The sequence below is a fragment of the Sorex fumeus genome, unplaced genomic scaffold (genome assembly GCF_029834395.1).
Source record: "Sorex fumeus unplaced genomic scaffold, SorFum_2.1 ptg000005l, whole genome shotgun sequence".
Taxonomy (NCBI): Eukaryota; Metazoa; Chordata; class Mammalia; order Eulipotyphla; family Soricidae; genus Sorex; species Sorex fumeus.
The window spans coordinates 10047464-10072904 of NW_026606062.1; the positions used below are offsets into that span (position 1 = coordinate 10047464).

The 25441-nt window shown below is 66.5% G+C and overlaps 2 protein-coding genes across 7 annotated transcripts in view; both read left to right on the forward strand.

Annotated features, from left to right (window-relative positions):
• The first annotated feature begins 330 nt into the window (after positions 1–330).
• Positions 331–25441, forward strand: part of SH3BP4 (SH3 domain binding protein 4) — a 32949-nt gene continuing 7838 nt past the window's right edge. The window contains exons 1-2 of one of the 2 annotated variants that reach the window (XM_056122084.1): positions 331–422; positions 24700–24911. In XM_056122084.1, coding sequence (XP_055978059.1) covers positions 24794–24911 — 118 coding nt within the window. In that variant the 5' untranslated portion in view covers positions 331–422; positions 24700–24793. Of the gene's footprint in view, positions 423–17728; positions 17794–24699; positions 24912–25441 lie in introns of those variants that run through there. The other variant, XM_056122090.1, reaches the window with a different exon arrangement.
• Positions 433–25441, forward strand: part of AGAP1 (ArfGAP with GTPase domain, ankyrin repeat and PH domain 1) — a 502434-nt gene continuing 477425 nt past the window's right edge. For 4 of the 5 annotated variants that reach the window (XM_056122103.1, XM_056122124.1, XM_056122116.1 and 1 more), the window contains exon 1: positions 433–438. The gene's annotated coding sequence lies outside the window, so the exon portion shown is untranslated. Of the gene's footprint in view, positions 439–1120; positions 1134–25441 lie in introns of those variants that run through there. The other variant, XM_056122109.1, reaches the window with a different exon arrangement.

Sequence of the window (25441 nt, forward strand, 5' to 3'; positions counted from 1 at the left end):
CCCGCTCCTCTAAGCCCCGCCCCCGCGCCCCTCGTCCCCGCGCCGGCCCCGCCCCCTGCCCCCGCGAGGCCACGGATAGGCCCTGGGCGCCGGGCAGGCCCCGCCCCTTCCGCCCCGCCTCCGGCCGCCGCTCGGCCCCGCCCCCTCCCCGTCCCGCTTTTTTCTCCCCCCCCGGCTCCGCCCCCGCGCCCCGCCCGCGGCCCGAGACCCCGGCGGCCCGGCCGCCCGCGCGCTCCCGCCGCCCCTCCCCGCGCGCCCCCGCCCGCGGCCCGGCCCCGCCCCGCCGCCCCGCCCCGCCCCCGCGCGGGGACCACCCTCCGCCCGCCGCCGGCCGAGGCGGGGGCCGCGCGCTGCTCCGGGCGCCGCCGCTCCGGGCCCCTGTGCGCGCCGCTGCCGCGGGAGCGCGGGGCGATGCCGGCCAGGTAAGGGGGCGCGCGGGGGGCGGGGGGCGGGGGCCGGCCAGCGAGGGGGCGCTGGGGGGCCGGGGGCGCGGGCCGCTGCCGGCCGGGTCAGGGGGCGCTCGGGGAGTCGGGGAGCGCGGGGCGCGGGGCCGGCCAGGTACGGGGGCGCGGGGCGCGCGGCCGGCCAGGTAAGGGGGCGCGGGGCGCGGCGCCCACCAGGTGAGGCGGAGTTGGGGGGCTCCGGGGCGCGGCGCCGGCCAGGTGAGGCGGAGTTGGGGGGCTCCGGGGCGACGCCGGCCGGGGAAGGCGAGTTGGGGGCTCCGGGGCGCGGTGCCGGCCAGGGACGGGGGCGCGGGGCGCGGTGCCGCCCGCGGGAGGCGGAGTCGGGGGGCTCCGGGGCGACGGCGGCCGGGGGAGGCGGAGTCGGGGGGCTCCGGGGCCGGGCGGGCGCCTCCTGCCCGGGCCCCGCGGGGTCTCGGCCGCCGGCTCCGGCTGCGGGCAGCGCGCCCGGCGCTCGCGGCGGCTTAAACTTGTTGGTGACGGTGCATATTTCAACTTCTTGGGAGATCCTGCCTTTGTTCCGTGTGCGTCGGTGGGCTCCGTTTCCCCGAGAGCCCGGCTGGTGGCGGCGCGGCGCGGGGGGCTCCCCGGAGACGGGGGTCCCGGGCCCGGCCCGCGGGGCGCGCCCGGGGCTGCGCGCGGGGCCTCCGGCGCGGGGCGCGGGGCGCGCGGCGCGCGGCGCGGCTCGGGCTCGGCGTTGGCGCAGCGGACAGGCGCCGGGTCGCGGACGAAGTTCGCCCAACTTTTGCCCTGGACGCCCCCCCTGCAGTGTGCGCCGCGGCTGGGAAGGTGGGAACAAAGGAACAGCCTCAGCCGGGCCCAAGCCAGCCCTGACCCCAGGGGCCCCCCGCCCGCCCCGGGTGTTTACATTTTGGGGGCCACAGCTGGCCGGGTTCACCTCTAAGGTATGGCCAGAGCCAGCCCAGCCGGCCGCCCCCGTCCCAGCACCCTCCTGCACCTCTGTGAGCGACATGCGTTGTTCCTGGCACCTAAGGGAGGGGGGGTCCCCGCTGTGACTCCCCTCCCCAGGGGGCGGCCTCGGGCCTGGGAGGGAGGCACCTGGCCGTCTTGGCCAGGCCTGGCCGCTGGCCCCTGCCTTGTGGTTTTTGGATCTTGGCCTCGTAAAAAGCGGAGGTAATGATTCCCAGTGCCCGGTCTGCATCCCCGGCCGCTGTAAAAATTAATGGGTGGTTTGCACCGCGTTTGGGCTCCCCGGGAAGGGATGGACAGCGGCTGTACTTTAGGGGTTCCCCTGATTTGTGCTCTCCACGTGGCTGCCCGCAGGCGCCTTCTGATCAGGAAACAGGCTCCAGGAATGCTCTGTCCTGGGGTTTTTTTTTCCCCCTTTCTTCTCTTCTCCCCTTTTTCTGGTATGGGGGAATCACACCCTGGGCCGAGTGCTCTGCGGCTGAGTCTCCACGTGCAGACTTGGGAAAGTGTGCAGTAACCTCCAAATCCTCCCTGATCCCTGGCTCTGTGCCTCTGACGCAGCCCAGGCCCTGTGAGTTTGGGGGTGCCCGCGCTGCCCCCCCCCCCCCCCCGTGTGGGGGGAGAGGGGAGGAAGTCAGTCCCAGTAACTGGCCTGCGGGTAGCCCGGCCCTGGTGTCAAGGTGGCCATCCTTGGTTCTGGGACAGAGACTGGGAGGAATGTCAGGGGTCTGAAGCCCACTCCCTCCGCCTCCCTCCTCCTGCCCACCCCCCCCCCAGCACTCAGGACTCCCGCCCCAGGGGATGTACCTCATCAGGAGACCCTTTTCCTCACAGTTCCCGCTCCCCTGTCCCTTGATAGCTTCCCCCCCCCCACCCTCACTTTGATCTGCCCCCGCCTGGCAGCTGATCACAGCCCGGCAGCTGATCACAGCCCGGGCTTGCGGGGGAGATGCGGAAGGACCCCCAAAGTCAGCCGGACAGCGGACGGAGTTAGGGAGCTGAGGCCGGACCGGGCGGGCTCTGCCCTTTCCTGGCGAGGGCCCGAGGGGGCGGCGGGGGCTTCCCTCCTGCTCTGGTTCTCCGGCCCCTGGCCTGCTGCAGTTTGCCAAGACTTTGTTCTCATTCAAATGCTGGTTTCTGGTCTGATGCCGAGATGGGGCCGAGCTGAATGCTGACCGGCCTGGGCACCTTTTAGGGAGGCCGCCCCTGCCCCTTCAGTCTGCGGCACAGGGGCCCCCCTTTTTGAGGAGGGGGCTTGAAGCCTTCAGGTCCTTTGAGGGGCTTGTGACCCCACAGGGCATCGGCGGGAGGAGTGAGTGGGGACCCACCCGGGCTCCCCACTGTGCCTCCAGGCCACTGCCTGCCACGTGCCTTCCTTTGGCTGCTCCCAACCCCTCCCTGAGTTGTGCCAAGTTGCTTTTTTTTTTCCTGAGGGTAAGAGTCTGGATCTGCTGAGGGAGGGGGAGGGGGTGGGATCTCCCCAGACCCCCGCCCTGGCCAGGATGCCTGTCCCCCAGGCATTGGCAGCCAGGAGCCTTCCCAGAGAGGCCCTGGCCAGCAGGGCCACCACGGGGTCAGCCTCTGGGACAGGGATCTCCCCTTCCCATCTTATCCCCAAGGGTCACCATGGTGGCCAAGGACCCACGGAGCCACCGGCCACATGCTCAGGATCTTGGCTGCTCCCGGCCGCCCCAGAGGGGTCTGTGCCAGAAAAGGGCTCTGTGCCCAGAAAGAGTGGGTGCGGGTGCAGGTGCAAGGGTGCTCTCCAGGGGAGGGACTGCCGGGGAGGGCTTTGTGCCCAGGAGGGGTCTCTCCCAGGGTCGGTGTCTGTGCAGGGAGGGAGAGAGGGGAGGAACTATGCCTGGGGAGGGGTCCATGCCCAGGAGGGGTCTCCCCAGGGGAGGGGTCCGTGCCCAGCTGTGGGAGCCCAGCAGGAAGGCGCCCCTCCCCCAGTGAAGGAGTTTGGGGGTGTCGGGAGGAGTTTCAGTCAGGGTGACGCTAGTTCAGGGGTCACAGGCAGGGATCCGTGCTGAGGGTCTGTGATCTCTCCCTGCACACGGACCCTCAAATCTCATGGGACCCCTCAGACTCCTTCCCTTCTGCCCCGTGTCCCTGGAAGCTGCAGTTCAGGTGACTCCTCCCTCGTGGCCTCCAGCTCTATGCAGAGTGTGAGGGGGCTCAAGTTTGGAGACAGCCCCCCACCCCCACCCCAGCCTGCGGGGCCTCTGGGAGCACTAGGGCTGGATGGATGCTAGGTTTCCACCTCTGCCTAGCACCACCTGCCTGCAGGGGAAAACTTCTTTTTTGGGGAGGAGCAGGAAGAGTTGAGACTGGGAGGTGGGGAGGCGTGGGGGGGGAGGGGGCTTGTGCTAGGTGCGAGGGGGCAGCGCCAGCCAGCTGGGTCCCGTCCCCGCACCGCACAGGGCCCCTGAGCCCGGCCGGGAGCCGCCCTGAGCGCAGAGCCCAGGAAGGCGTGAGTCCCGGGCACCGCCGGGTGTGGCCCCCAGAGGGGGCCGGGGAGCAGGTGAAGAAAAAGTTGTAGCTGATGAGTTGAGTGGAGGCCGGAGCAGCCGGCACTAATGAGCTCATCCTTATCTGCTCGGAGCTTATCTCCCGGGGCTGCAGCCGGCCCGGCCGCCCCGGCAGGAAACGTCCCATAAAGGGACTCGGCTTCCAGGTCCCTCCTGACGCCCCGCCCCCGCCTTGGAATGTGGACGCCTCCCGCCGGGTTAGCGGGCGGAGGCCGGGCTCTGGCTCCCGGGTTCCCGCTCCGGGCTCCTGGGTGGCCGCCCGCCCACTCGAAGCAAAACCAGAAGTCCCGACGGCCTGGCTGGCACGCCACGGCCCCTCCACCCCGGGCCCCGGCGGCGGCACCAGGGACTTGCGCGCCCAGGGGCTGTGCCAGGTCTCACCGCCGGTTCACCGGTTCACCTTACCCTCCCTCCTTCCCTCGGGTTTCCTCTCAGTCCTGCTTGGGGGCAGGGTGGGTGCCAGCCGGGCCTGACCCTGTGGCCCCGCGCCCCCAGCCGGCCACAAGCACCTCCGCCCTCTCCCGGCTCCTTTCGGAATCCTGGAATCCTCTTTACATCTTTACAATCGCCCCAGAGCTTTGAATAAAAGACGGACAATTAAAACCCGGTGCCTTACCGCGCTGGACCAGATTCTCAGGGGCGGTTTGAAAAGAGACTCTCCATTGCCTGCGAGGGCTGGGGGAGGGCGTTGCTGGGGGAAAGTGTGTGTGTGTGTGTGTGTGTGTGTGTGTGTGTGTGTGTGTGTGTCTCGGTACTGGGGAATTGTCTGGGACTGGACCCTGTGTGTGTTTGTGTGGGTGTGGGTGCTGGGGAGGTGTCTGGGGCCGGACCCTGTGTGTGTGTGTGTGTGTGTGTGTGTGTGTGTGTGTGTGTGTGTGTGTGTGTTTAGGTACTAGGGAGGTGTCTGGGGCTGGACCCTGCGTGTGTGTGTGTGTGTGTGTGTGTGTGTGTGTGTATGTGTAGATCTGGGGCTGGACCCTGTGCTCCAGGCCTGTGGGGGCAGGAGAGGACAGGGCCAGGGGGGATTCAGCCCTCTGCCACCCCAAGGACTGTGTCCATCATTCCCCAAGTTCTTCCGGCCTAGGTGGCCGGCGGGGTCAGGATGCAGGAGGAGGTGGCCGCTGGCTGGTGGCTGATCCAGACTGTCAGAGCAGAGGGCCGGGGGTGGGAGAGGCGTGTGCTGGTGGGGGGGGCTCCCCGGGACCGCCCAGGAGGAGAACAGTGAAGGTCCCAGGGTCTCGGGCCGGTCCTGCCCCCTGTTTGTCACGGGCTTTGACGGTGGTTATGAAACAGTGGGGGGGCTGCCACCCGGGTGTGGGTCTGGGGGTGCCGGTCTCCAGCAGCACCCAGGGCCGCTGGGCATGAGAGTCTGGGAGAGCGGGGGAAGGGGGGCCGACGTCGATAACCCAGGGTCGAGCTGGGGTCCTGTGAGCGTGGCGGCGGGGACGTTTCTAGAAGCAGAGCACAGGGGATACTCTGCAGAGTGGTCCGAGGGCCGGACTGGGGGGACCCAGGGGTGGGGGCTGCTCCCGGCCGGGCTCCAGGAGGAGCAGGTGTGTGTGGGGACCGGGAGCAGGTCCCTTGGGAGGCTGCGGGGAGCCTGAGCACCGCGCATGCAGGTGGCCCGAGGTGCAGGGAGCCTGGGGGATTGGTGTCACCAGGCCCACCTGAGCAGCCTGTTCCCTTCCTGCAGAAATCCCAGATGGCGTGTCCAGGAAGGGTTCTGGGCAGGACTCTGTCCCCATGGGACCGGGAAGGGGAGTGACTTTCTGGGTGTGACCCGCGTGTGCAGGCCAGGCTTGGGTGCCCTGCGCACGCCTCCGCGGTGACGGGTCCATCCCGTCCTGGCCCATGTATTTTTCGAGTTGAAGAAGTTCAAGTTTCGGGTCATCTGGCTTCTTAAAGAAAGACGGGGCCGGGGCTGGAGCGATAGCACAGCGGGGAGGGCATTTGCCTTGCAAGCGGCCGACCCGGGTTCGATCCCCAGCATCCATATGGCCCCCTGAGCACCGCCAAGAGTAATTCCTGAGTGCAGAGCCAGGAGGAACCTTTGTGCATTGCGGGTGTAAACCCCTCCCCCCAAAAAAAAGAAAGCCGGGGCCTTCCTGGCTGACACCTAAGGATAGCAGATACGCGGGACAGGAAGATTGCTCGATAGCTGGAATGCCTGATGAGCAAAGGGGAGAGGGCAGCTGGAATAGAGAAGGGGTCACTGAGAAAAAGATGGCTGGAGGGAGTGGTCAGGGCGGGAGATGTGTGCAGAAAGTCCATAAAGGACCCAACATGATGGCCTCTCTGTGTTTTTTTTGCAAACCGTAATGCCCCAAAGTAGAGAGAGATTATGGGGAATATTTTCTGCCATGGAGGCAGGGGGAGGGTGGGAAAGGGGGGGGGATACCGGGGATATTGGGGGTGGGGAACGTGCACTGGTGGAGGGATGGGGGTTGGATCATTGTGTGACTGTAACACAAACTAGAAAGCTTGTAACTACCTCCCAGTGATTCAATAAAATTTAAAAAAGAGAGAGAGAGAGACAGACAGACAGACAGACAGGGCCTCCCTGGCGTGATCAGGGCGACTTCCCGCTCAGTGCACAGAGGCTGCGAGGTGTGTTTGGCTGGGAGGGGGGTCCCGGAGTGTGTGCGTGGCCCGCCGAGATCTCCCCAGCCCCAGCCCGGCGTCAGCGCTTGGACGCTGACTCCTCAGCTGTGATGCCGTGTGGGCACGTGCAGGAAGTCTCACCGGACCTGTCGGGTTGAGGGTTTGCACTTGGGGCCCCTCTGTTCTGGCTCAGCACGGTCGGGGGCCACTTTCCACCCCAGTGAAACAGCCTCGAGCAGGACTGACGCCATCTCACGCGTCCTGGCCCCGAGGCCCTGCCCTACCGCCTCTCAGCACTGCCCTCAGGCCCCGCCGGTGTTGGGGCTTCTCGGCCAGACCCCACAAGGGGCCGCCTCCTGGGCGTTGTCCTGGGGCTCCATCGGGGTCTTGGTCCCCCCCCTCCCCCAGCCGCCTGCACTGGTGCCACGGGGATCCTTCTGCTGGGTCCCAGCCCGGCCAGTCGGGTTTGAATGTGAGGGGCTTATCCTGGCGCCAGCCACGCGGGAGTCTCGCTCGCTCTCGCTCACTAACTCTCTTGTCTCTCTGTCTCTCTTTGTCTCTGTCTCTGTTTTTCTGTCTATCTCTCTGTTTGGGGGCCACACCCAGGGGTGCCCAGGGAGTGCTCCTGGCTCTGCACTAAGGGTCGCTCCAGGTGATGCTTGGAAGATGCCGGGGGTACCAGGGAGAGGACCCACGTCTGCAGCATGCCAGACCTGCCTGAGCACTACCCACTGTGCTTTCTTTCCGGCCCCCGTTTCTTTTTATCATTTCGCCCCTCCTGCGGGTGCTCCCTTTCCAGCCCCATGTGTATCGTGGAATTTCTAAAGTGCTGCCAAAATCGTGGGCTTGGTTTGTGACCACCTGAGCCCACTGAGGCTGGACTTGTGTTCTCAGGACGGCCCTGAGGAGGTTGTGCAGACAAGCCCTGGCCTCAGTGGCTCGGACCCTGGTCTCACCTTTCCAGGCACTGAAGGGCATGTGTAGAGCCTGCGGACATCCCAAACTGGGGTCAAAGCTGCCTCCCAGGGGGTCCTGGAACACTACTGGGAAGGGGGTCTGTGCCTCAAGCCGCCCTCCCTGGCTCTTTTGGGGCCAAGGGGTGCCCTGGCCGAGGTGCTCAGGAGAAACTTGGGCCCTCGGGGCTGTGCCTGTGGCTACCCAGGAACAGTTTTCCGGACTCAGCCTCAGCACCTCAGAGCGGGCTGGCATTGGGTGCCCCCCACCCGGACCCCCGAGCACAGTGGGGCTTCTGGAGTGTTGCTGCACAGAGCAAGGGTGTGGTGGGGGTCCCCGCCCTGAAGGCGGTGGGGGCGGGGAGGGCTCGGGCCAGGCCCAGCCCTGTGGAGGAGCCACTCCTGGCTGGGTGCTCCCTGCAGCGGTGTTGGGACTCGAACCCCGGGCTTCACTCAGGCCAGACAGGTGCCCACTGCCCAGCCACGCTGTCCCCTGCTCGGGACGGCCGAGCCCAACCCCTGCACGCGCCCATTGTCCGTGCTGTGCGGGACAGGAGCGTCGGCCGGTCACCCCAGAGTTCTGTGGCCAGGTGTGCGCAGAAGGGGCTTGCAGCTGTGGGCTGGGGGCACCGCCACCCACACCCATGTGGTTCCCCACAGCCCTCGGCCCAGAGGGATTTGGGGGCCGTGCCCATCAGTGGGGACAGGCCGGGGCACCGGCTGTCCTGCCGGCGGCTCTCGGGACCGGGCCTTCACGGGGACAGTGTTGCGTATCACCTCTCTGGCTCTGGGCACCGAGTTCCTGGGGGGCCCTATGTGGGGCCCCCAGAGGGACCAGGCTGCCCCCCGGCTTGGCACCCAGTGCCTGAGTCCTCACGCTCCTCTGGTGCCCTGGTGGATACCCGGGAAGGCAGGAAGGTGCATACCTGCCCTGTCGGTCAGCACGGGGCGGGGCCCCAGATCACACCTGTGCCCTTTGGTCATCTGGGGGGTCCTGGCCAGGTCCGCCTTCCCCGGGGGACAATCCCGGGACCTCTGCTCCAGGCGGGCCCCCGGCAAGCAGGTGTCAAAGTGCCCAAGGAGGTAACAGTTCAGCGCAGCCCTGCGGGTACCGGGGAGTGAGGATCTCATGGTGCAGGGAGTCCTGGGAAGGGGCTTCCAGAACATTCCCCCCGGAAACCAGGTCATGCAGAGTGAAATGCCGTTTCTGTGCAGGAGGAAAGGGGTGCAGGGTGCAAGGTGCAGAGGAGATCCCCCCCAAACCCATGCCGGGGGTCCCAGAGCAACCTTCCGGGTCACTGAGCGACCTGACCTTTCTCGAATGTGCCCAACCGTCCAGGCCAGGGGGACTCCTGGGAGTTGCAGGCTTGGTCGGATTTCCGTGTGATCCGCATCGACCCCACTAATCCCACAGCTTGGGGGGGGGGGAGGGCTGAGATGCACCTGGCCAGGGACGGCCAGCTGTCCACCCTGGTTCAAGGTCAAAAGGACCAAGAGCCCTGGGCGACGCTGCCCACACCACCCTCATCTGGAGGTATCCGGTGTCCTGCAGGCCCCAGGGACCCAGACCCGGGCACCGCAGACCAGCAGGTGTCGAGCTGGTCTGTTACCTGCCCGAGGCGCTGGTGTGGAGGGCCCTGGGGCCTCGGGGGCGGGGCAGGGGGTGTCGCAGCTGGGCTGAGGGGCCACAGGGTGTGGGGAGTTGGTAGTTTGCGGGTGGAGATCAAGCCCCAGCGTGGGGTGTTGACCTGCTGCCCGCCCCTCCCCCACCGTCCTTTACCTGAACTTAGTAAAGGGCATTTCAGTGTCCAGCGGGGGCAGGGGAGAGGAAAGGAGGGCGGGAAGAAGGAAGGAGGGGAGGGGAGAGGTGAGATAGGAAGAGGAGGGGAGGGGAGGGGGGCAGCATGTGTTTGCTGGTGAAGTCCAGCACCAGGGTCCCATGAGGCTCCGGGCGCTGCCCCACCGGAACTCGGGGTCACTAAACGCTGTCCTCCTGGAGGTGTGCAGGGCTTGCTGGCGGGTGTCTGCCTGCCCGGCCTGGGGGGTTCGTGTTCCTGCTTTCCTGATGCCTCCCACTTGGTGGAAGTGCAGGTGACTGGCCTGTGCTCCCGTCTGCAGAGCGTGCTCCTCTGCTCCCAGCATGTCGTGAGGGGCCCAGGTGGCCAGAGGGCTGTAGGTGTGCCGGGAGTGCTCCAGGTGTGCTGGGAAAGTGCTCCCAGGTGTGTTGTGAGTGCTCCAGGTGTGCCGAGAGTGCTCCCAGGTGTGCCGGGAGTGCTCCAGCTTTGCCGGGAGAGTTCTCCCAGGTGTTGGGAGTGTTCCTGGTCTGTTGTGAGTGCTCCAGGTGTGCTGGGAGAGTGCTCCCAGGTGTGCCGGGAGTGCTCCCAGGTGTGCCGGGAGTGCTCCAGGTGTGCCGGGAGTGCTCCAGGTGTGCTGGGAGAGTGCTTCCAGGTGTTGTGAGTACTCCCAGTGTGTTGTGAGTGCTCTAGGTGTGCCTTGGTTACCCCAGTGCTGTGTGGGCCCCCTCCTGCCCGGCTGCTACCTGAGCAGCCCTGTGTCCCCGGCACAAGTCCAGGGGTGAGGAGGACGGGGTGCTCGCAGCCCCTCTTCCTGGCCCTGGGTGACCCCACTCTTTCTCTGCTTTATGCACTGGCCTGGCCACATCCTGGCTTTCCCTGTTGTGGCTTCGAGTGTCCCTCGCACCAGAGTCACACGTGAGAGCCAGAGGGAGAGCACCGCGGGGAGGACACTGGCCTTGCACGTGGCCAACCCGGGTTCTGTCCCTGAGCCCCGTCAGGAGTCAGCCCTGAGCACAGAGCTGGGAGTCAGCCCCAAGCACAGAGCCAGGAGTGAGCTCCGAGCACAGAGCCAGGAGTGAGCTCCGAGCACAGAGCCGGGAGTGAGCCCCGAGCACAGAGCCAGGAGCAAGCCCTGAGCATGTCACCTGCCCAAAACAACAAAGACCCAATAAAAGACATGTGAGGTGACACCCCCACCACCACAGAATAAAGCGTCTTGGGGGTGGCCAGTGTCTTTGGGGTCCTGTGGGAGGGGGCGGGCTCCTGCCCGCTGAAGCCCCCGCCCTCCCCGGCCACGTCTAGACTGGTCCAGACTGGGTGTGTCTCCAGACCCTCCCCAGCCGGTTCCTGCCTCTGCCCCGTGCTCAGGGTCCCGGCTCCCACCCTGCCCCTCGTCCCTCCCCTCCTGCCCTCCTCCACCCCTCCCCGGCCTCGCAACTCCCGGGCCCAGAACTCTCCTCGCCTCGGGCCCCAGCTCACCTCAAGCCTCCGAGAAAGCGCTGGTGTTGGGCCCAACTGGCAGGAGTGAATGAGAAGCCGAACAGGATGTGGGCTGGGCGCCTCCCAGCGCAGTAGCACGTCTGGTACATGTGTTGCCCAGAGGGACAGAGTCCACACTCGCACCTGTGGCCTCGGGCTTCTGCAGAGCCGCCCCCTGCCCACAGGCCTGGGAGGCTGGGCAGAGAAGGGCAGCTCTGAGCGTCCGAGTCCGTCTGCCTGTCCGGGAGGAACGCCCACGGTTGGGTTGAGACACGCACCGGGGTTTGCCAGGTGGGAGCTGGTGTTTGTCCACAGAGGGAGGCCCGTGGCCTTGGGGTCAAGCCCGAGGGCACCTAGCCCCTGCCCGGGTGCGGGTGACGAGTGGCTTTGGGGACAGCCCGCTCTTGTCCCCGACCGAGGAATGAATGGAAGGGCCCCAGCTTGGCCTTCCTGGGCTCTGTCCCTCCCTCTCTGTGTTTTGTCCAGTGGACGCGGCCTCAGCGCTTTGGGGACCCCCACACCTGCGTCCGGTCGCCTCACCTACTGCGGCTCAGCGCAAAGGCCCCAGCCGGCCCTTGGGGCGCCCGAGCATCCTGGGGTCCCAAGACCCGCCTGCACTGGTCATATACCCTGCAGACCCTGTCTGTGTGGAAATGGGACCGTGCACGTGGGCCCCTGATACGGTTCCAAGGGACCCCTCAGTCCCCCGGGACCTGGTGCCAACCCCTCCCGAGGGCAGCGGCCAGCCAGGCCTGTTCTCTGGCGTTGGAGCTCGCTCTGAGCAACCCGGGGGGAATGTGGGGGGAGGGGCGGGCCTCCCAGGAGTCCCCTCGGTGCTACCCCCCGTATAGTGGCACACACCCCATGCCCATCTGCCAGTGGCTCCGGTTCTTCTTTCCTGGGGCCAGTGGGGGGGCCCCACCCGCAGGCAGCTCTTGTCTGTGGGTCTGCCTGCGTCCCAGACAGACGGGAGGGGGGGCTTCCTGGGGGCCTGGCACAGAGCAGCAGTCACTCCTGTCCTGTCCTGCCACCCCCCCCCCTGTTGCCCCGCGGTGCCTTCACACAGGAACCCCTGATTGTGGTTGCTGCCCGTTTTTTGGCCGTGACCAAATTATAGGCATACTTGGGATTTTCTTTGAAAAAAGGAAAAAAAAGGAATTGGGCCGGTGTGGGAGGGGCAGAGGGGGGATGGTACAAGGTTCGAGCCCCCCAGCACAGCTGGGGCCGTGACCCCGAGAAGTGTGTGCATAGCCTGGGAGCGCGGCCACTGGGGGTGGCCCAGGTGCCAGGAGAAACCGAAATAAATCGACGCTCGTTCCTGGCTGCGCGCCCCTGCCCGCAAGGCCACAGCCCCCGACCGGGTGTGTTCTCAACCCGCCGGAGCCGTCCCGGGCGTGGGGGTCCTGTGCCATCAGACCCCCCTTTTTGGAGGGGGGTGCTCTGGGGTGGTCCCGCCCCCGGTGACCCCATGGAAGGAATCCGGGGTACGGCGGTTGCCCGCCGGGTCCCGGGCGGGAGAGCCCGCGCATTCCTGGAGAGAGTTAAAATTAGACTCGGCCGGTTTCCTGCCATTCAGGCCGAGCTGGGCTTGTGTTTGTTTGCACAAGGATTCTTCTGGAACTCGGGGGCTGGGGGTGTGGGGTCTGGGCGCCAGGCTGGGCCCACCCGTGTCCACAGCGAGCCTTGTCGGGGAGCTCTGGCCCCCCCATAGGGCACATGGGTGTGTGTCAAGGACGCAAACACACCCTGATCCGTCCCCCCTCAGGGCCCCCCCATCCCCCGTGCCTGAGGCTGGGACTTCCCGCCGCACCTGCGGCTGTGACCAGGTCATTCACCTCTCGGCCACAGGGTGTGAGTGGCCCTGGGGGGTCGGATGGGCCTGGACCCTGGTCCCGTCTCTTGCCTGACGGGGCTGGGGGCACATGTGGTCACTGCCTGGGTGGCCCTGGGGCCCCTTCAGCTCAGGGGTGCAGCCCTGGACTCCTCTGCACGGTCCTGCCCCCTCCGGAGCCTGGCACGGTGAGCTCCCTGTCCCACGTCCTCCCTTTCCTGGGGCGGTGGGTGTCCCCGGGGCCTCTGCACTTTGGGGGCGGGACCTGAAAGGCAGGGAGAGGAGGGAGCACGGTGAGTGGGGTGAGGTCTGAGTGGGGCCTGGCCCCGTGGGTCCCCTTAGGGAGCCAAGGAGCTGCTGGCCCGTCCCGTGCCTGCCTGGACGGTGGGTCTGGAGGGTGCCGTGGGGTCCCTCAGAGAGGAGCCGTGCCCCCCTCCTCCCGCCCCCCTGCAGCCGGAAGCCCAGCTGGGACCCTGCTTCTGTGTCCCCTCAGCAGGGCTGCTTGGACGACATCAGCAGTGGCCCCCAGAGGCCCCCAGGGAGGCCGTGTGGCTGTGAGTTGCCGTGATCGGCTGCATCTGCCGTCACTGTCCCCTGCCAAAGCCGGACGGCAGAGGAGGAGGCCAGCCGGGGCGGGGGTCGCCAGTGGGGGCAGAGCAGGGCCGGGTCCTTGGGGGTCTCTGGGTGCCCCAGAGGAGCTCACGGTCAGGCCCCAGGTTGGCAGCAATTCGGGATGCACAGTGTGTGTTGGGGGGGACACAGCCCTGGGGGATGGAGGGCCCGCAGCAAGGCCCGGGGGCAGGAGAGGGACACAGGCCCTGCGGCTGGGGGGGGGGGGTGGAACACCCAGCACAGAGCTCTGTCGCCCTGGGAGCCGGAGCCCAGCCCTGGCACCAGGACCCCAGGCTGCAGACAGCGTCAGGTCGCGCCGCTGGCTCGGCGCCAGGGGATGGGCTATTTTTAAGGAACAAGTGTCATGGCCGTCGGGGTGCCCTTTCCCGGGCCCGGATTTAGCAGAGGCTGAACGTGTCGGAGGAGTGGAAACAAGTCGTTTCTGGGCCTTTCTCCAGGCCTCGCTCATCCCGGGAAGCCGCGGGTTCTGCCCTGGCAACCCCCCACGCCCCCATCCCCAACCCTGCAGCCTTCAGCTCAGTGGGTCCTCCCAAGGCTGCCAGTGCAGTCCGGGTGACTCCCCCAAAGCAGAGTCTGAGACGGGCTGAGGGGCTGCTCTGGGCAGGGGTGGGCCCCACAGCAGGAGGGGACATGGCGGGCACAGCAGGGGAGCCACAGTGATGGGGACGTGTGCGCACACCTGTGCGTGTACCCGTGTGCTCAGGGTCTCTGTGATGAGGGCCTGTGTACGTGTCTCTGTTGGTGCCTGTGTGCTCAGAGTCTCTGGGGGCCTCCGTGCCGCCCACCAGTCACAGCTCCCAGGTGGGGCCCTTCGGTGCCCGTGTGACTCCCTGGGGCTGCTTTGCTCTGCACGGTATATGCCGACCTGGAGGGCCGCTGGCCAGCCTTCACCTCATGCTGACCACAGGGGTCTGGCCTGGCTGGTCATGCCCGGGGGTGAGGATGGCCATGATCTAGGCGTGGCCGTGATCAGGGGGTGACCGTGATCCCAGGGTGGCCGTGATCTGGGGGTGACCATTATTGGGGGGTGGTTGTGATCCCAGGATGGCCTTGATCAGGGGGTGGCCATGATCCAGGGGTTGCCGTGATCTGGGGTGGCTGTGACCCCAGGGTGGCCATGATCGCAGGGGTTGGGGTCATGATTGGGAAGGGACTGATCTCGAGGGGCGAGGGGGGGGACATGATCACCAGGGGCAACCATGTGTGATCTCAAGGGTGGCCTGATCTCGGAGCCAGTTGGGGTTCGGGGCGGTGAGCCTGTGAAGCTGAGTGACCGGCAGGCGAGCCTGAGCGCTGGCCTCTCGAGGCCGAGCCGCGGGAGTCGGGAGCCACGGGCCCACATTCCTCCTGCTTCCGGGCTCCGGTGTCCAGGGGCGTGGGGTCCACCGGGCTTCCCGGGTGCCCGGAGCCCTTTGGCGTTCAACTTGGCTGGGGTGCGATTCCTCCTGCCCCCAGAGGAACCCACCCAGTGTTGCCGGGATGATGACAGACCCTGGTGGACCTCCAGGTGGGGGCAGGCCCTGGCCCACTACAGTCACCCAGGAGAGGCCAGCACCCACCACAGGGGCGCCCCTATTCCTGTAAAGTCCAGCGTGGCGCCTGGCCGGCCTGGGCCCAGCTTGGGATGGGTGTGAGGACCCCCGGTCTGGGTGAAGGTCACTGCATCTTTGTCGTCGGCACTGTGGATCCAGGCCACTTCTTGAGTGACCAGCTGGCAGAGGCGGGGGGCATCTCACTGCCCCTGTGGGGGACGTGACACATCCGGACCCCAGAGCAGGAACCTCTAAAGCACCCTTGACCGGACCCTGTGCAGACTGGTGAGGGTGCTCAGAGGGACCCAGAGGGGCAGGAAAGCTGAGGGGTGAGATGGAGGTGCTGGGCCCCCTGCAGCGCGGCCGGGGGAGCCTCAGGGAAGCGGGGACACTGAGTCACGCTGCCCTTCTCTGCAGCCTCTGCCGGCTCTGCTTGGCCCCGCAGCCGGGGCGCCTCCGAGGTCGGCAGCTGGTGGCCACTGTCGGTAAGCCTGAGCCTGTTAGCACCGGGACGCAGAGGCTGGGCCTGGGACACCACCCAGGCCCATGCCGAGCCACTTCCAGAAGCTTCCTGAAGTTTCCGGGACAGCGGGTGTGGCCTTCCCAGGGACTGGAGACTTCTCCCTCCTACTCGGCACCCCCTCTCAGCCTGGCCCCGCCCAGCCCCCCAGCCTGCCACGTGCCACTGCCCCTCACCGCCACCTGTGGAGACGTCCCCGAAACCAGGAAACCAGCCGGGCAGCGGCTGTCCCGGGCCCTGAGGCGTCGCCTCCCACAAAGGAGCGATTCTTACCTGCCAACAAAGGGCGCCAGTGAGGAAGGAGCTGAGTGGCCCTTGGCAGCGGCCTGCAGGGGCCCCCTGGAGACTCCCCCGTGCTGGGGCGGCAGTAGCCCCGTCACCTGTGTCCCCTCCGGCGAGGCTGCGGGTGGGATCCACGCTATCCTGGGCCACGCAGCCGCGCGCGCGCGCGCGTGTGTGTGTGTGTCTGTGTGTGTGTGTGTGTGTGTGTGTGTGTGTGCGCGCGCGTACAGGAACCATGGGCTGACCGGAGCCCGAGTCCCCGAGCGGAGTCGTCCGTGGAGAGGGGACGCGGGGTCCCGGGACTTTGGGGGAAGGAGAGGGTGTTTCGAGGGGTCCCGGGGCCTGTGGACAGGCAGGCTGGGGGGAGGGTCCTGGGGAGGGGCTAGTGGCACACTGGTGGGGGTGGGGGCACTTGGGCCCAAAGGGAAAGAGCTGCACAGCTGAGACCCTCGCTCAAGAAGGGGAAGAAGACAGCCAGGGACCACCCGGCCACACGCGGGCCCGACACGTGACCCCACACACACACACACACACACACACACACACACACACACACGTGTGACCACAAACACGGATTTAAGATGCTGACCACACACGGGTTGAGACGCCGACCTACTGGTGTGCAGTCACCCTCCCTCCCTCCTTCCCTCCCTCCCTCCTTCCCTCCCTCCCTCCCTCCCTCCCTCCATTCCCGGCCTCCCTGGGCGGAGGAGGGTGTGTGGGGGTTGTGGGGGTTCGGTCTGCTCCCTGTCTCCCGCCTGGGTCTCCCGCCTGGTGCCACAGAGCACCCACATTCCTCGCATTCCAGGGTCGGCCCCACCCACCGCAGGGGACCCCACAGTGGGGCCCATCCAGGGCAGGGCACCGAGTGGTCCTGAGTGCCGTGGGCACAGAGGCCCGAGCTCCCGGGGCCCTTGGGGAGTGTCCCGGGGACACACACCTGCCACCCCCGTCCCTCGCCACATGCAGGGCCCACGCAGGGGCCGGTTCTGACCCGGGGCTCAGGGCTGCTGTTCTCCCCTGAAACAGTTTGTCGAGAGCCTGAGGCGTGGGCCGGGTGGGAACGCAGCCACCATGGGTCCCCCGCCACCTCCCCCCCCACACCTGCCGCACCTGGCACCCAGCAGGCACGTGAAGCGGGGGTGTGCCCGCCCCAGGCCGCACTGGCCAAGGACAGGTCGTGCCCCAGGTAGGGGCCATGTGGCGGTGGGGGGGACAGCCACCCGCTGCCTCACGAATGAGCCTCTCGGGACCCTCTGAGCCCACCGCGGGGGGCCCAGCCCCCGTTCTTAGGCCGGCTGCAGGACCCCCTCTTCCCCCCACCCCCGTCCCACAGAACTCCCTCCACTGGCCGCTGCCTCCTGGGGTCAGCAGCCAGAAGTGGCCCCCAGACCCCAGCTGGCCCCCAGCTGTCAGGGGACGCCAGAAGCCAGTGGGCGCCAGGAGAAATAGTTCACATACTTGGGCCAGAGATGAAAGGAGGGGTGGGGCGGGGAGATTCCACCTTTGTCCGTCCCCCCTCTCCCTCCCTCCCCCCACTACCAGCCGCACACCCCGCAGAGCTCCCCCTGCCGGACACAACTTCAGAACCCTCCAGAACCCTCCTGCCTGTGCCGTGACCCTCCCACCTCCCCCCTGCAGCCCCCACACAAACTCACCTCCGTGGCCGGTCAGTGGTTTCTGAGAGAAGATGCGCCCCAACACGGAGAAACGGGGATTCCCGGAAGAGGGGGCGCCACCTTGACGGCCCCTCTGGGAGCACCCTGGGGTAGCCGTGCGGGTGCTGGGGGGGGGGGGGGGCGGCATCCCTGCCCCCTCCGCGCCGCCCTCCCTCCGGCCAGGGTCTCTCCCCTTCCCTGTGGTTTCTATTCAGGCCCCCAAACACGCGTGCTCAGCTGCCGACGCCCCACGCTTCAGCTCGGGGTCCCCAAGGCGCAAGTGGGACCCCCCCACCTCTGTCTCCGTTCCTGCCCCTCAGACCTGAACGGTGCTGAGTGGGGGGGGGGGGAGGACCCCACGCCTGCCACCCCCACCCCAGCCCCTTCCCGCAGCCCTGGACTTTGCCCGGTCAACAGCCCCGGGGCTGATGCAGGGCTGGCCACATGCCCCTGAGGCCAGGAGGGGTGGGGCTCAGGGAAGTTAATCACCCGGGTGCCCGGGTGCCCGTTATCACTTATCACCGGAGCATTCCAGGGGGGCTCAGTGTGTGCCCGGACGCCAGACAGAGGAGCAGGAAAGACACAGGTGGGAAGGGGCCCTGGGAGGTCCTCGGGAGCAGGGGTCTTGTGAGGGGAGGGGGGTCCACACCTGGCCGCCCCTGCCCAGAGAGAAACGGCCAGCAGTGGACTCCTGGGCTTTCCACGCTCCGGACACAGGAGCCCTGGTGGGCAGGAATGTGCGGAGAGCCCCCCCCGAGATACGACAAGCGGGGTGGGGTCTCCCCGACGTGGCCCAGCTGGTGCCTGGGAAATCAGAATGAACCGCGTGTGTGTGTTTGTGTGTGTGTGTGTGTGTGTGTGCGCGCGCGCACATACGCACGAGTGTCTGACTTTGTGGCTTTCAGGGAGCCGTGGTGCCGGCGATGGGGCTCAGGGCCTGCCCTCATCGCTTCAGTGTCACCTCGGTGCTTGCTCGGGGCAGGAGAAGGGTCCCTCCAGTCTCCCTGGAGGGTGGGGGTCCCCTCATTAGCCCCTTGGTTGCAGAAACCCTGGTCCCTAGAGGGCCGGGAGGGGTGAGGGGAGGCAGATGCCGGGCGCCCCCACACCTGTCCAGCCCCATCTCTGGGTTCGGTGGCCGTGGCAGCCTGTCTGCTCAGGTGGGTGCAGCACCCTGGGAACCCCCTCCTGAGGGAAGTCTGGCCGCCTGCCCCGGGGGACTGTGCCTCAGAGCCCCGGTGTCCCAAGGGGCTGGGCAGCCGCCCACCCAGTGGCCTGGTCCCCACACACGCTGCCGTCTGGGCTGAGACGGGGGCGCCTTCACAGACGGGGGCCCTGCTCCTGAGTCATGGGCCGGCCTTGCCGGTCACTCCCCACCCACTTGCCGCCTTCCCCTCTGGCCTCCTGCTTGCTGTTGGGAAATGCCGTCCTCCAGCTGGCAGCCTTGCCAGTGATGGTTGCCTGTGTCTGAGGTGATTCTCACGTCACCCCCGATGTGCCCACCTCCCGCCCAGAGCCCCCTCCCCGCCCCCAGGCTCAGCTGTGCCGCCTGGCCCTGGGTGCTGCCCCCTGGGGGCCTTGAGGTCCCCAGATGAGACGGTTCCAGGCCTTCCCTCGTGCAGTGGCGGCGTTGGCTCCCGGCGGGGTCCCAGCGTGTGTGGCGAGCCCAAGCTTCCTGCCCCGTCCATCTGCAGCTGGCCGTTGGGTGGTTCCGGGTCTCAGCGGTCATCCTGCGCACGCGGCGATGGACACAGGCCCGCATCAGCCCTTCGGAGTTGATGGTTTTGGTTTTGGAGACAGATGCCAAGAGGGGGGTCGCTGGGTGGGGTGGGGGAGGCCTGTTGAGACCCTGTTTCTATGGGGGGGATCGCCCTGTTGTAGAGGCTGAAGCAGAGATGTTCCCTCCGCAGAGGACTGGGGGTTCGCAGGGACTGGGGGCTCGTCTCTCACCCCCACCCCCAGCCCGGCTGACTCCAGACACTGAAAGGAGCCGCCTCCAGCGCTGGTGTGAGATGATATCGCACTGTTCTGATTTGCATTTCCCTGAGCTCACCTCCCCCTTTCCCTTCTCTTCCTCTTGGGACCTTTCCGGATCTTCAACTCCCCGGGCGGGGCTGCTGGCTGGTGGGGGAGGGGCAGGTGCCAAACCTCCCAGGTCCGAGGAGAGTGCCCCCCCCCCCCCACCCAGCAGAACTCACTCAGGCAAAGCGGCTTAGAGGCCAGCCCAGCAGGTGGCTTTCTCGCGGTTTTGTTGTGGTGTGATGTGTTGTGTTGTGTTGTGTCTTTAAGGTGTGCCCCACTCCCAGGGGTGCTCGGGGACCCTGGGATGCCGGGCCGGAAGCCAGGGCGCATGCGTGCAGAGCTGCCCCCAGCCGTCTCCCCAGGGGGGCAGCTGTGGGCGAGGGGGTAGACCCCCCCAAGGCTCTGAAACGAGGTGGTCACAAGGGGGCCTGGGCGCGTGTGGAGGGGGAGGTGGGGCCCAGAGCTGCCCATCGGGACAGGCTGACCCTCCTGTTGGCGGAACTCACAGTGGATCCGCCAGAGGCACCGTCCTGAGCCCTGCGCGGTCTAGTTCTCGGGAACACACACACACACACACACACACACACACACACACACACACCCCGTGAGCCCCAGCCAGCCGTCTCCTGCCCACCCCCGCCACAGCCCTCAGGGCAGGTGCTCAGCTGGAGGCCACAAAAGCTCCCCCCAAGCCTTGGCCCTCGCCCAGGACCAGACGGAAAACAGTCATCGAGAAAGGAAAAAGAAGAGTTCTAGAACCTTCTGCGAGCGCCTTCCCTGGACTCGGGGGCTGATCACCGCGGGATGCTGGGTGGGCCTGGCGTTTGAGCACCTGTAAGGCCTCCGGCTCATGGTCTCTGAGTGGCCTTGAGTGACTGACCCTTGCGCCCTGCGGCCACTGTCCCCACGCACGATGACAGGGACCAGTGCCCCGTTACCTGGGGTCGCCCGCACCAGGCGCGAGGCAAGGGGAGGACCCGGCAGGAATCTGCCCCTCCCCCGTCCCAGCTGAGGTGCGGCCCAGCGCCCTAGACCGCTCATGGCCCAGGAATGTGGCTTCGAGGGTCCCAGGAAAGAATGTCTCAGAAGGGAGGGGAGGCAGGAATGCTCTGGAGATAGTGGCCGTGCGTGACCGCCGTGTGGGAGCCAACGGGCAGGGGAGGACGATGCCCTGGACAGCCCGGCCCCAGGTGCCCATGGTCCTGTGGCCGGGTCGGGCACCCCAAATTTCCATCCTCCGGTTCTGGAGGAGAACACATGTGTGCTGCCGTGTCCCCCCGTGACCCTGCGTGCACCGTGGACCCTGGTGAGGTCACGCTGGTCCCATGCTGGGGGGATCCCCATGGTGACAGCTTGAGGCGCACAGAGGCCGTTAGCGGTGGTGCCAGAGGCAGAAGGGGTGGCGCGTGCCCGGGTACCGGGCATGGGCACCGTCCAGGCTCACGCACGGGCAGGCACGAGGCTGACCTCCGCCCACTGGGCTCTCTCCCTGCCCCCATGTGTCCACATACGTGCCCCGATGCACGGATCGCGTCCCGCAGCCCCGCGTAAAAGTCGCTGCCAGGGACCCCAGGCGGGCACCGGTCCAGAGGCATTTGCTGAGGTCTCTGGCGAGAGATGTTGTGCAGGGTCGTGGCTGGGCCTGAGCCCTAGTAGGGGTGAAGCCACAAGTGCCGAGTCTGTCCCTGGTGCTGTTTTCTTCTCTGCCATTCTGGGGCAGAGTGTGACTGAGCACACGGCTGCAGTTCAAGGCCCCGCCTGACGTGGGTTGGGGTGTGGGGGTGTGGTTAAGGTTGGTGTAGGGGGGTGCGTGGTGGATGCCCCGTTGCTGTGTGACGGGTCGTGTGTATCCTGTATGGAGGTTGACGTAGGCTTACTGTGCGGCCCATGTGTGATTTGATCGCTTGATCGGTGTGTGATGGGTGTGTCGGTGGCGTGTGGTTGATGCATGACTCCTCTGTGACTGGGTGACGGTGACTGGCGGGTGTGTGTGATCGGTGGATGGGGGGGGTTATGGTTGGGATTCGCAGGCAGCTAGTGTGGTATTTGTTGTTGCTCTGTGCTTGTGGTTGGTGTGAGATTGTGGGGTCAGTGTGAGGCTGGTGTGCGGGTGTGTGGTTGATAGCGAGATGGGGGGGCGGTGGGTGTGTGGCTGGTGTGTGGTTGATGCCGGAGGTGGATGTGTGGTTGATGGTGATTCTGTGTCTCCGTTAGGGCTTCCTGGACACAGTAATCCCTGGAGGCCTGGTGCCCTGGGGGGTGAGGGCTAGCCCGGCTCTCTCTCGTTGAGGAGAACCCCCAGTCCACGTAGCGTCAAGCCCTGAAGCTGCTTCGCTTGCGTGTCTGCACCCCACGTTTGGTGGTTCTTGGTGGTTTTTTTTTTTTTTTTTTGCTTTTTTGGGTCACACCCGGCCATACCAGTGGTTACTCCTGGCTCTGCACTCAGGAGTTACTCCTGGCGCTGCTCAGGGTACCATATGGGATGCTGGGAATCGAACCCAGGTCGGCCGCGTGCAAGGCAAATGCCCTCCTCCAGCCCCTGTTCTTGGTTTTTCATGCGGTGTCAGGGCTTTCCCTTGGATCTGTGCTTGGCTCACTCCTGGCAGTGTCAGAGATGGAGCATCCACGTACAAGACTAGCCTCTCACCGCTTCCTGTCCCTGAACGCGGCTCCCTCCTGGTTCTCTCAGGGGGCACCCCGGCCTCAGTCTACCCGCCGTCGTCAGCACCAGGCCGAGGATTTCCCAGAGTGCACCTCGGCCGGAAATGTGCTCTCCCTGATAGGTCCAGAAGGACTGTCCACCCATATGTCAGCCCATCCACGCGTCGGGGCACAGGCTGTGAACGCAGAAGCTACCTCAGCAGGGGAGGGGGTTACCCACGCAGGTTTTCCAGAACCTTCCATGTTTGGGTTAAAGGGCATGGGAATTCTGGTCCCCTGGGCCACGTTCTCTGCTGTGCTGGTTTAGGGCCACACCTGCATCTCAGTTGGGCCATGCCGGCCCTGTGCCCAGCTGTCCACCCAGCTGTCCAGTCCTGGCAGCACAGACAGGTGGGCGAGGGCCACCAGGGGTCTGAGTCCGGAGAACGGGCCTCGCCCTGGAACCACAAGGAAGCTGCCTTGGCCGAGATGGGGGGGGGGGGGCTCCTGGCAGTCGAGACCCCTGAGTCCACCAGCCACTGTCCTGCCTACCATGGGCCACTCTGTGTGGCCTCTGAGCCCACGCCCGCAGAACCTCAGCCCTGGACAGCGTGAGGCGCCCCCTCCCCAGCACCTCCAGAACCTACCACACACTCAGACACCCCAGGGAGTGAATCTCTGCCCCCCGCCCCGAAACACTGTGGGGGGAGGCAGGGGAGGAGGACACGCACACGCCCCCCTGGCGGGTCCCCCCCACTCCCACACTGTCCAGGAAGCATCTGCACTGACATCTGTCTCCCGCAGCTGCCCCAGTCTGTCAGGCTCCCAGGAAAGTGCTCAAGAACCATGGGGTGACCCCTCGCCCCCCGTTGCAGGAGCTGCCGTGGCCAGGGGTCCCAGCACTTGTATGGCCAAATGTGACGCAGCCGGACACTGGCTCGGAACTGGCCGGGTTGCTGTCATGTCCAGGCCAGGAGCACCGGGGAGGCTCTATCTGTGGGGATGGGCGCAGTGTGCTGGGCAGCGGCTGGACACCCTGCCTTGCCTCTCTCGCTGGCCGGCACCAGCCCACCACCCGCGGCCCTGTCCACAGCATAGGGAGGCTGACATGCAAGCAAGGCGGGTCCCCGCAGCCTCCTGGAGCCCCTGGGGGCAAGCGTGGGGGGTCACCGGCTTTGGATGCAGGGAAGGGGCCGATGTGCCAGCTCCTCTGCTCTCCTGGAGTCCCGCCCCCTCCTGGAATCCCACCCCCTCCAGGAGTCCCCGCCCCTGGTCTCCTGTGGCCCTCAGACACAGGCTGGCAGGGAGGGCCTGGTCGCTGCTGGGCCCGCCCTGTCCCCCGGGCAGATCTTCCCTACCCCTCAGCAGGTGGGCGCCTACAGGAAGCCCCCTTGGCTCGGAGTCCGAGGGGCCGTGTCAGCCTTTGAGAGCGTTGTGCATGTATGAGTTCACGGGAGGGTGTATGTTCATATGCACAGACATGCGTGTGTGTGCGTGTGTGAGATGCGTGTGCGCCGGCTTGGAGACGGAGGAGGCAGGATGGTGTGAGGGGGACACGGGTGGGGAGTTGGGGGAGAGCCTGGGAGGCAAGAGCCCCGCCCAGAACCTGCTGTCCAGTCTGTCCTGCGCACGGTTGCAGTCTGGGCGGGCATGGGAGGCGGCTTCCCCAGGCAGGCTGGGTAGGGGTCTCCAGCTCCTTACTCGGGGGTCACTCCTGCGGTGCCCAAGGGCCATGCCTGGAGGCGAGGCTGGACGTCCCACGTGTAAAGCCCGTGTGCTCAGTGTCCTTGTCACTCCGTGCCACCTCCCTGCCCAGGTCTGGGGGGCGGGAAACGTCTGCCAAGAAGTAAACTACATAGAAGGTCCAAACCCAGAGCAAAGGGCTCCTGTCAGACCATAAAGAAACGGAGCGTCTGGGCGGGAAACGTTTGTCTCCTGACTTCCTGTGCCCGCGTCGGAGTGAAGGTGTGCATGCGTGTATGTTTCATGGGAGTGTGTGCGTGCAGATGCAGGAACACGTGTGTGAGGGTGTGTGCACGTGTGTATGGTTCATGGGTGTTTGCATGCGTGTATGAGTTCATGGAGTATGCGTGCATATGCATAAACACGTGTGTGAGGATCTGTGCGTGTATGGTTCATGGAAGTGTGTGTGTGCTTATGCATGAACACATGTGTGAGGGTGTGTGTGTGTGTTCATGGGAGTGTGTGCGTGCATGTGTGAGTTCATGGGAGTGTGCGGCCGAGTTTACGGGAATATGTGTGCATATTGTGTGTGCATGTGTGAACGTACGTGTGTGTGTGTATGTGTGTAGGTGAGCGTGTGTGAGGGGCACGAGCAGGGGTGTCAGCCCGCAGGAGGTCCCTGCGAGGTGCCGGGCTCCGGGCGGGCTGGCTCTGGAGAGACAGGTGCTAGGTGAGCGAGTGGCGGGTGTTGGGGGCTGGGAGGCCTCTCCTGTCTCATTGCAGCCCCCTGGCCTCCAGCCTGTGGTTCCTGGGGAGGGAGAAATGGGGGACACAGGTGGAGGGGGCCGGGCTCGACACCTCTTGGCACACACACAGGGCACATGGAGGGCGGTGCCCAGGCTGGGCTACGGGCGAGGGTGGCAGCTGGTGCCTGGCTCACCGCAAGGACGAAGGGGCCTGGGTGCGGGCCCGGGACCCCGGGTACAACCAGACAATTGTCCTGGACTGCGTGGACAGGGGTGGGCCTGGTACTGAGGCGGGTTGGGAAACGGGAACATGGGGCGGGTCGTGAGCGCAGGCTCGGGCGTCGGGGCCCCGCATCTCGGGTCGGGCACCATCGCCCGGTGCTCACCGTGTCATCGCCCCGCAGGAGGAAGCCGAGGGCGCCACGGAGCGTGACAACATGGCGCTGAGGGACCGCGGGACAGACATGCGGCCTTAGCGTGGCCGGCAGAGCCGCCGAGATGGCCGCCCAGCGCATCCGCGCGGCCAACGCCAACGGGCTCCCCCGGTGCAAGTCCGAGGGGACCCTGATCGACGTGAGTGAGGGGCTCTCGGAGAGCAGCTTCGACGACGTCAAAGGTGAGTGGGGGTCGCCCGAGACGCCCGGGCTTTCTCCAGGGGCCAAGTCCTCATGGGGCCCTGGATGGGGCTGCCCTGCCCATCTGGACTGCCACCTGCACTGTCACCATTACTGCCACTGTCACAGGCATCCCCTTTTCTGTCACTGTGACCCCATTACCATCCCCCTCACACTATCACTGTCACCATCACATCATTGTTATTATCCCCGTTACCATTCTCACCATCACCCCATCACCATCATCACTGTCACCATCACTGTCCTGGCCGTCCGGTCCCAGCCCGAAGCTTCCCTCTTACCTCGCCCAGAGCAAGGTGCTGCCTCGGGTATTTCCCGCCAAAACCGGTCCTGGAGGGACTTGCGCAGACTCTCACCTACCTTGTCCTGGCGCCCCGCCCCACCCTGACCCCGCCTATGGTCCCCACCCAGCCTCGCCACCAGTGCTGAGGGGCCCACGGGAGCCCCGGGCGAGATGGCAGAAAGGCCCCGAGTTGCTGTGAGCAGCCTGTCGGCGGCACGTGCAGGGGTG